Source organism: Bombus fervidus, chromosome 6 (assembly GCF_041682495.2).
Source record: "Bombus fervidus isolate BK054 chromosome 6, iyBomFerv1, whole genome shotgun sequence".
Classification (NCBI taxonomy): Eukaryota; Metazoa; Arthropoda; class Insecta; order Hymenoptera; family Apidae; genus Bombus; species Bombus fervidus.
The window spans coordinates 13,059,786-13,070,562 of NC_091522.1; the positions used below are offsets into that span (position 1 = coordinate 13,059,786).

Sequence of the window (10,777 nt, forward strand, 5' to 3'; positions counted from 1 at the left end):
TAGATTTCATGACTTAGTACTTTTAACTTGTAAATATAGAATATATCGATTTTCAGTAAATGTGTGCAATATACATTGGTAAGAGAATAAAATCGTAATATTACTGCAGAAGACGTGGAGAATTTTAATAACGAAATTACAAAGATAGTAAATACATTTTAATTAAAAAATTATTCCTTTACGAGGAGTTTACAATAATTGGTAATGTTACATAATTTTCTATAATATGTATTTATATGTATATATTTACAATTATTTTAAATTTGTTTGCACTATCCTACATAATATACAAATTCTAGATGTGTATGTGTGTGTATATATGTATGTATGCGTATTGTGTATTTAATTATAAAAATAAACATAATAACTATAGTATAAGAAAAATACGATTCACTTTAAATGCGTTTATCAATGTTTATCGTTGATAAGATATACGGCAAAGTTGCTTATTTAAGTAAATATAAACAATGAAAATATTTCACACATACATATATTGAAGCTTTTTACAATGCTTTTTTTATATTTGAGAAAATTTAAAAATATAATCTAAGTCGATCTTTTACTTATTTCGTTTAATGCATCTTACTAAATGTTTTTTTTTTTTTAGTTACAATCGACTTACTAGTAAAAAAATATATTTATTAATTTTCTTTTATACATTCAACGCATTTTAATACCGCAAAAAGATCGGAAGAAATGGTTTTTATAAAAAAAATTCATCCAATCTCATTAAAAATGTTCTTCTCATTGTCAACTTCTTATTACAAACATCACTGTATAATCAACAAGGAAAAAATAGTATTTCAAACGAGGAGTTTAAATAATGAAAGCATTAACATATGTTTTTATATTGATTTCCTACACCGCATCTCGAAATGGTTTTTAAGTGCATTCGTTTCTTTGGTTGTATCAGTACTTAATTTAATTATTGCTATACGCACATATTTCGTACAATTATAATAAATATTATACTAAAACAAAAACAATATCGACAATATCCTTTAAATGCTGCTCAAAAAAATTAAGAGAATAAAGCATCAGTTAATAGATTCAATGAGATTCTTCACTAGCTGTATACACATACTCAAGAGTATACTATTTAATGATTAAGATCACATTAACATTATATCATGAATTTGTGAAAACATTCCTGAGTGCATACAATTATTACAGAATATATAAAAATATTTAATTTAGATGATACTTTTCAGTCTGCGAGATCTTTCAGTTGAAAATTTATCAGTTCAAAATCGTGTTCCTACAGATATTAAAATAGGTAACTTCTGTATGTTTTGTGAGTATCAATGCTATTTGCTGTTACAAATAGATCATACTCCATTAACATTCGCAGTTTACCGTATTTGGTTACATTAACTCATGTTTATACAATGAATTTCAATATACAATTACATTATGAACAATATAAGGTAGTTCAATGGTAAAGAAATCTCGAAAGTTTCTTTTCGAAAGTTGATATTTAATTCTATAAAATATGAACTTATTATGAGTAAGATATTACGTTTATGTTGAATAGCTGATATTATAAATATCTATTTTTGGATGAACAGCAGTTGAGTAAAATGAAAAATCGAACTTTCTGACGTTTTTTAGGGTGCACACCCATCTCGTGTAATTTCAATAAATGTCTGCGTGGGGTGCCCTCATCAATCGGTCGAATACTTATTTGGTCGATTGTGAGATTACTCTACAATAAAGTTCAATAAAAAAATGTATAACTGCTTCAGAAGCTTAAGTTTTTACTTAGTAATTTTGTTATTAAATATAGAACACGCGTAAGGCACAATACTCTCAAGCTATCACACGTGTTAGGATGAATTAATATCTTCCCTTTCAGAAATTAGATCATATAAATAGAGAGTTAGCACCAGTCCAATTTTGTTAGAATGAGTAAGTATCATCCCTATAAATCGGACTTTTCACAAGTCAAATTGATAGCTGCAAGAAAAGTCATTCACATATTCCTTCCTTCAACTTAAATGTATGCAAAACTTCTTATTTTAATTATCAAAACACATTATAATTAATACGTAATTAATATTAATTCTACTATATCCATTGTGAATATCAACAACCATGTCCACAATATTCGTATTAATATTGCTAAACTGCAATATATATAATTTGAAGCTCTAGTAGTCACATATAAATAATATTATCAAATATAAAAGCTGCACATGTGAGTGTTGTAAAAATTGAGTTCAACGTGTCGTATATAAAAAGTATATATCTTACTACATACCTACATATATGTATAACCAACTCCATAAAATATACAATATAACACACTGTTTCCCATTTGCACCAGATATTTCTGTACTAAATGACATAGTACTATAAAACAGTGTGTGTGTGTATTAATCTAACTCTCACTGTAATAAAACAACCTCTTGCAATCATTCTTTTCTTTTTCATATTGTCTTTAAATGTTTTTGTTTTTTATTATGGTACCTAATGTTAAACTCTGAAGCTTCAAGTAAAATTATCAAGGAAAATTATAAAAGGGCAACGTTAGCATTAGTATCATCACTTGCAAAAGTAAATATCGTTAATATTTTTAATATTAATATATTGTTATTTAGGATGGTTAATTTCATATATTCATATCGTAGAGGTGTGGAAGAGCACCTACCACTGAAGGCATCTGACAACCGCGTCGAACTAAAAGTCGAACGGATGGTCCACCGTTTCGTATAATTTCAATAGCTTCTGTATGTGTCATATTTTTAGTATTAATTCCATTTATTTCAATTATTTGATCACCAACCTAAAATTTGTATTAAAAAAAACCAATTATATGAACTATCATACTTATGATATACTTATTATATACTTATCATACTCATAATTATATTTGATACCATCACACTTACTCTTAATCGATTATCAATAGATGCTGGACCATTTTCTGCAATTTGTAACACAAATAATGGCATGTTTTGAAATTCACGTCCTCCACGAATACTGAAACCAAATCCTCTAGTTCCACGAGTCAATTCCACAGCATGATATTGACCTCCATCTCCATCACATGTTGGTTCATCCTAAAGTAATTTATTAAATATCGTATTTATAATCAATTACATATTGAATTTGGCTACAAATTACTTCATAGTTAAGCAATACCTTTTGAGATAAAGACGTATTACTACAACAATCATCAAGAGGATAACCAATTGTCAACGTAACGGAATAACCCGAGTCTTTAATTAAATTCACAATGTCTTTATGACAAACATTTGTAATATCTACATGATTGACGGCAAGAATATGATCGCCAACATTTAATCGGCCGCATCTTTCCGCGGGTGAACCTTCGATTATTCTACCTATCGTCGAACCGGCTTTATTAACTGAGGAAATGATAACAAAACCAAAACCTTCATTTTCCATTCTAGTAACCGTCACGTCATAAGGATATTGGAGATTCATTTGTCTATTATAGTGAGTTTGAAGATTTTCTGGAAGATGCTCTTGGGTGTTAATTCGACGACGAATTCCTAGAGTGACTCTACCATTTTGAGCGGCAGCTATCATTAATTGAACGACGTGATGATGTGATGAATTCATAACACTCTCACCATCGACGGACATAATTAGATCACCTGTATTTAATCTGTTATCTAAATCTGCTGCACCACCTGGTACAATATGTCCAACTGAAACCTGCTGACAATTACATTATCAATACTTTTGATTTCTTTCAGTTGAAGGCATAAGTAACTTTGTAACTCACTTGAGATCCTTCCTCGGTACCACCAACTATTCTAAATCCAAATCCTGTATCTTGTCTTACTAAAGTTACCAGTGTCTCTATCCATTCTATGTCAGGCACAATTGGGCACACTAACTCGTTGCTATATTGAGGATACCTAAAATGTGAAAAATAATTTTTTTATTTGAACGAAGGTGGGAACATATACTGAATGAATCCAAGCTATTTACCGCGGTATCGAACTGGAATGTGGTTGTTCATGCTCAAAACTGGTAGTCTCTTTCCGTTTATCCCATATTTCACCAGTATCAACATTTTGTTCCTGACCAATAGAATATACATTATAATCTTGTTCACTATATTGAGAATGAGATTGTGACGTATACAAATCTTTATAATAGTCTGAATGTAAACATCCATTTTGTTTCAACATGTTATCATGGTGAGGTATATCGATAGAATATACATCATTATTTATATTTAATTTATCGTTTGTAACCCAATCTCTTTTTGCGCTATTTCTTACAGAATCATCATCTAAGTTTGTCATTGTAACGAAGTTGTCAGATAAATTTGTAATATTTGCTTTATATGGATCATTGTAATACATGCTATGCGTGTATTCTGAATATTTGTATCGATTATCGAGTGGATTTAATTCGTTTTCGTTTTGTTCATTCCAGTTTGATCTGATCGCACCGGGTGGGGACTTTGGACGATTCCTGGTATCGATAAGTGGAGTTTTTGGTCGACTTGGTACAACAGTCTTTGTTTGAGTGCTATAAATATCAGCCGTCGGTGTTTTACTTCTAAAGAAGTCTTGTGAATTTTTTTCTTTCTTTTCATTTGATTTGGATGTTGTTCTCTGTACATGTATCAATGCTTCTTCATTGCGAGCACAATCTTTCAACACTTGTACCACTTCTGAGTGACACATGTTTCTCACGTTAATATCATTTATATTGACTAAAATATCACCTTCCATTAAATTTTTACAACGTTGGCGATCTAAAATTTTTTTAACTTTCTGACCATGAGCTGAATCTGCTATTGTAAATCCAAATCCCATGGTACCCTTTACAATCGCAATACTGAGAAATTCTGATTTGGAAGACATTGATGAATCTTTACAGTCATTCAAATCACTGCTTTCAGACAATAAAATATCTGTACTACTAGGTCTCTTAATTGTATTAATCTTATCCGAAATACAAAGATCTGGCATTGAGTTGACAGAAGTAGTGGCAAGGTTTTCACCATTTTGAAGACTATGTACTGGTAAGAATGTAGAATCCAGGAAATTGAAACGACCATTACTTTGTAGAGTAGGGTCTAAATCCATATACATTCTCGGATCTTCTGTTAAAATATCTGAGAAAATAAAATGTATTCTTCTAGAAAAAATATACTATTGTTTAGTAAGATTGTTACCTGGTGCATTAACAGCAATAGTTGTAACCACTTCTGTATTTGGATCATTTGGGTCAAATGGCAATGGATAACCACGACACACTTCCAATGCAACAGTTTCACCACTGCTAATTGATTTGAAAACATTAACCATTTCATTATGTGTAAAACCCAAAACACAGGTATCATTAACATATACCAGCACATCCCCTATAATAGAATTTCAAATTGGGAAAGTTATTACTCTATAATAAAGAAAAATTACTTCTTATGTGGTTATGTATATTACCAGTTTGTAATTTTCCATCTAACCAAGCCGGACCATTTGGTACCACACTCTTAATTTGTAAAAATTCCTCAACTGAGTCATCTCCACCAACAATTGTAAATCCTAATCCTCTTGAACTTTTTATCAAAGTTGTTCTGATTTTCTGGCCTTTTAGTTTATCAGGATTTCTTGTGAAGTTAGGACTCTTTCTTTCTCCTAAACTTTGTTGTGCCCTTTTGGCTTGCAGTACAGGATTTTCATATTGTGTTCTACGATTTACATGATCAATAAAATATGTACCATAAAGAGTATCATCTATTTTTTCCCAACCATAAGGTAATTCATCATCCAAACATTCTTCAAGAGACCTTTTTTGAAATTTAGATAAACGTGGGTCTAACCAGTGAGAAGTGCCTGTATTGTGACTGCGAAATAATTATCAATAAAAATAAGTTATATAATTGTGTAACAAGCATAATTTATTTCCAAAAACATATAATTCATATTATATATACTCTATAAAATAAACTTCTCCTGTGTCTGTGTATGCTTTCTCCCAATTTGGTGGTAGAGGTCCTAATTGATCTTCTGTAGCTTGAGTACGATTTCTATTATTTTGTTCCTGATTGGATATTCCTGTATTTTGTTCAGAACCCGAATTATATAAATATGTTGGTGGAATACGATGATTAGTTTCATCATTTCCACTAATTGCTAATACTTCTTTGTCCATACTCTCTCCTGAAATTACATACATTGTTGTAGTATGTAACACTTCCAAATATAGTTGGAAATAATAACAAATAATAATTTTAGTACCATCATTAGTATTATCAATAGATGTTGTATCTTCTGTTTTTGTAGCCATTTTATAGTTCCTTTAGTTCCACCTTAATATCCTAACAAATAATAAAAAAAAATTATGTCTATAGAATTACAAATGCATACATACCAATCTTTTTTTCTAATGTATTTTATTTATTTGTTTCAAGGCAAATATTTTAAAATTTAAATTAACAATAGATGGCCTCAATTTACAAATTAAGTATGGAATATAATAGTACAACAAAATGCGAAACAGATATACAACAAATATTTGCTATAGAAATAAAATATCGTCGACAAGAAACACCGTATCAGAATTACGGATTATATTTCACGAATTGTGACACATTTTACCCGATATACTAAAACATTTTTTCCGTTCTTTTAGGATTAGTTACTAGCAGCTAGTAATCGCATTATCCAGATTGGTAGGCTCCCGACAACTGAATATTCTTTTATCAGCTATTTCAAACATCTGACAGATAAGAGAAACGAAAACGTTGACAGTAACGCGTAGCTGGACTTCCTGACACCGTCTTCCAAATGCCGATATTGATACGATACTCGAGATCCTGACGGACAGGTGTCTGCAGTAAAATTACATAAAGCAGAAGAGGAACACGACACACACGGCGGACGTGAATGCATTCTTACGAATGCATTCACCCGAGAGAGCCTGTGCGTAGCCCACATATCGCGCATCATTGAATGCAACTTTCTATCTAGAAAAGTAACGTCGCCGACTCGTCGACGTAAATAAAACTTTTTGTCACGGTGAAAGATCCGACAAGAGGGTTTCTACTTTTCTTCTGCGCAACGATACGTTGCTTTCAATATCATGCTGTATAATTGTATATAAGTATAATCGAGGATGCACGAAATTCAGCAAGTAGAAAATAACGATAGCACGAACCAGGGAAACTTTTATTCCGTAGATACTTTTTTACACGGAGATTTACTTACGTTGATTTCTTTCGATATACTTCCCGATGGATTCAACCATCGTGGCTCAGCCGTAAAAACGGGCTGAAATATTTTAACACTGAATCACTTCGGGACCGCGGAAATGCTCATCATTTCGAAATGATAATGGAGTGAAACGTACTCGCGTTCGTCACACAGCTACATCACACACAATACTGCACCCTACACCGCACGTAACCGAGGCATTTAACTAACGTCTGCGTTCAGACATCACCTTGCGGTTGAACTACGCACTAATTTATGGCGCGATATTCAATTACAAAATGAATTCAGCAGGATTCAAGTTATTTTTGAAAATGTACGAAATATGGCTGACTTTAATGCAAAAAATCTTTTCTGATCTACTATTATATTATCATGTAACAAAAAAGTGTACAATTCATCTATCATGTCATCGTTAATATTATAAAATAGGATAAGAATGTAGCTTTCAGTCTGTTTTATATAATCTCTATAATTGGATCTATTAGGCACAGAATATCTTTATACTAATTGTATAAGATCGGACAATGTTTATTCTTTATTGCGAACAAAATATATCATTTCAAAGCTGAATGAAATTATAGTCATCGATGATCCTATATCTACTTTCTCGATAATGTACCAGGTCATCTAAGAAGCGCGTACTGCTTTCGTTGTGCAATTTTGTAAGAACCGGTGGCAATGGTGTTATTCCCGCAGTATTTGCTAGATCGTCATAGTAATGGCCCTGCTTAAATCCCATCATGTGGAAGTGTTTTTTTTCCAAGCCTTCTTTTCTGCGGTTTTCAAATTCTTCCGCTTCTTCTTGTAACATATTCGCTTTAGAAGGAAAGTCTTTCTTGCCAAACCAATATTGCAAGATAAAACGGACCTTTGATCAATAAATAAGTGAGTCATACTAAGGTAGTTCATGCGATAAAAAAACGTTACAATATCAATTTTTCTTTCAGTCGCACCTGCAGATCGAACATGTTGAAGGCGCAAACATAGAAGGGAAGACCAACCAAGGCCAGGGTGGGATTTTCGATCGATATTAAATGTTTCCATAATGGTGTCACCATATTGGAATCTACCCGTACTCCACATTTTTCGCTCAAAAAGGGGAAGCTATATTTATACCCTTTGATCGAAAAGAAAGATTAAATTATCGTTTTATAAATAAAGTTGGACGATAATTACCTGTACAATAAAAAAGCACATCCACGGTTTCTTTACTGTCATCTTTGAAAAAAACATCGTGTTCAGTCACTTCTTTTACATCTGGTTTCTGGAAAGATAAAAATTGAAATAAGATTTCTTACATGTGTGCTTTATTTGCTTTTCATCAGTTACCTGAACAACATTTTCAGGAAATACAGTGCCTATAGGATCCTTCAGGTGGTGACTTAAAATTACACGCTTTGCTTTCCTTGATATTTCCAAAGCCAAATCCATTCCTGTTGTTTTCATAAAAGCAATATTAAAAAGGCATTTTACAACAAAAACCAAAGGCCGCAGGTAATATTACATACCGGAAGGCCCGGCGCCAAGTACAAGTACAGTCTTATCGGTAAAAATATCCGGCATCCTATAATCATGACTATGCAATTGCTGCCCTTGGAAAGTCTTCTGACCTTTTAAATTTGGCATACTAGGCTCGAAGTAATGACCATTACACACCATAACTGCATCAAATGACTCTGTTAAGACAGTATCTTTTTCTAGATTTTTTACTTTAATCGTCCACTTCCGGTTCCCTGTCGATGGCTCCACTAATTCCACGTTATGCAAAAACTGCAAAATACACTCTTGAATATTTTCTGCAATGATAAACAACATAATTCATACTCTTAAAAATTATTAAATACCTGGATATACCGACGAAGATTAAAATGATTGCAGTAAGAATTTAAAAATTCAAGTATTTGCGTGCGAGTCAAATAACTGTCGGAAGTATCGGGAACAGGATAATCAGGATACCCCATAACTTCCTTCGGAAGATTCGTTCTATGTAGTACAAAAACAATCGAATACATCATTAAAAATAACACAATAACATAATAAGTTCATCGTGCATTTAGTATCATTCTATAGTTGACTTGCCTTAAATTTTTGTACATACTAGTGTGTATTGGTAAACCGTATCGATCTAAACCAGTTTCTTCCCTGTAAACCCATGTACCGCCTACTTGATCAGTTTTTTCGTAGCATATTACCTCAGTGTCGTATGTACCGGAAGTGCATTGCCGTAAAGCAGCAAGACCAGCTGATCCAGCACCGATCACGGCGATCTTCATATTTCTGGAGAATTCAGAAAAACCTGAAAATTTTGAAATGCACTTGTTCTGGATAACACCTGTAATTTCTTATTCTTTCGAGGACTTCCCTCTTGATTCAATAGCGGCCGAATGGCTATATAAAAAGTACTTTTTGATACACGTGTCACTTATCACTTCCAAAAATGATATGTAACGAGATTGAAAATACGGATTCAATCGTTAATGATATCGTGTAGTGTACTAGTAGACCCGGTCAAGCTGCAAATGGAAAGGTACAACGATTGAAAGTAACGAACGTGAACGTTTCTTCTTTTTTCTCTTACAGAACACTTTCCTTACTACTGACATTCTTGCATTGGATAGTAAAGCATATTTCAATCGACGTAAAAATGCTTGCAATAGAATGTAGCAAAATATCGCGATCTACATATTTGAGATTTAGTGGAATGCTAGTTATGTTAACTGATGTAACGATTTACTTACCAGAGGAAAAATCAAATAATCACGTGTTGAATTGCTAGCAGTACTCGTGTATTATAGTCAGCGAACAAATATGAAGTGATCAAACGTGAAATAATCAGTATAAGGAAAGTCGAAGTGTATAGTTCAAAAAGTGGCTGATGCTGATAACAAGGTCGTCATGTGCTCTATATGTTTAAGATACAAGAAATCCGCATATAAAACTCTAGCTATGGCAAGTAACGACGATCAGCGGCCTTGTTCCTTCTTTGGAAACGTGCTGTTGCATTAACTTTGAAACGGTAAAGGAGTTTTTTTATTATTTTTAGATAATAACTCTTTTCGTGGCGTCGTGTGATCAGTCGCTTTCAAAGTCATATATAACATTTATTTTTTGTAATATATTTTAAGTACATGTCCATTATATACATATGTTTAGCTTTTACATATACAAAAAGCTTGAATTAATTTTCTTAAGAAAAAAGCAATCTGATAAAAATACATTCAACGATCGATTTCATTTTCCCACTATCGCGTCATACTTTCAAATATATAACAGATAAAGGAGACAAGAGTTGATAACAACTCTAAACACTGCAACAACATCTTTCACTTCTAACGACATTGCAGACGATCGAATTTTTAATCAACGCGTTTAAATTTAAACATTATATTATGCCGTGACATAAAATTTTTAACATCGAATAGGATAGTCATTAATGACTTTGTTGGCCTATAGTTATAGATCCGATAATTTACGAAATCATCTATAAAATTCATAAAACAATCTTTATGAATATTTGTAATGGTCGGAGTCATTGCACCGATTCCTGCGGTCTTTGCAAGATGCTTGTAATA

At 32.3% G+C, this 10,777-nt stretch overlaps 2 protein-coding genes across 9 annotated transcripts; both read right to left on the minus strand.

The window, feature by feature from the left end:
- Positions 1-136: 136 nt before the first annotated feature.
- On the minus strand, positions 137-7,398 carry LOC139988452 (membrane-associated guanylate kinase, WW and PDZ domain-containing protein 1). Of its 7 annotated transcripts, none has more exons than XM_072005915.1 (11): positions 7,200-7,398; positions 6,231-6,310; positions 5,927-6,152; positions 5,433-5,836; positions 5,165-5,353; positions 3,964-5,089; positions 3,755-3,890; positions 3,145-3,687; positions 2,892-3,062; positions 2,651-2,785; positions 137-1,705 (listed from the first exon to the last, which is right to left on the minus strand). In XM_072005915.1, exons 2-11 carry the CDS (start codon positions 6,277-6,279, stop codon positions 1,541-1,543), a joined length of 3,144 nt encoding a protein of 1,047 aa, XP_071862016.1. In that variant the 5' UTR covers positions 6,280-6,310; positions 7,200-7,398; the 3' UTR covers positions 137-1,540. The 7 variants fall into 7 exon arrangements, 5 of the variants coding, with proteins under 5 accessions (XP_071862016.1, XP_071862015.1, XP_071862013.1 ...); XM_072005914.1 differs by having other exon boundaries at positions 3,964-5,092; XM_072005912.1 differs by having other exon boundaries at positions 3,964-5,104.
- Positions 7,399-7,550: 152 nt separating this feature from the next.
- On the minus strand, positions 7,551-10,083 carry LOC139988466 (senecionine N-oxygenase). Of its 2 annotated transcripts, none has more exons than XM_072005948.1 (8): positions 9,944-10,083; positions 9,285-9,718; positions 9,050-9,188; positions 8,714-8,975; positions 8,535-8,638; positions 8,382-8,469; positions 8,159-8,322; positions 7,551-8,073 (listed from the first exon to the last, which is right to left on the minus strand). In XM_072005948.1, exons 2-8 carry the CDS (start codon positions 9,476-9,478, stop codon positions 7,765-7,767), a joined length of 1,260 nt encoding a protein of 419 aa, XP_071862049.1. In that variant the 5' UTR covers positions 9,479-9,718; positions 9,944-10,083; the 3' UTR covers positions 7,551-7,764. The 2 variants fall into 2 exon arrangements, with proteins under 2 accessions (XP_071862049.1, XP_071862050.1); XM_072005949.1 differs by having other exon boundaries at positions 9,285-9,501; positions 9,944-10,060.
- Positions 10,084-10,777: the final 694 nt, after the last annotated feature.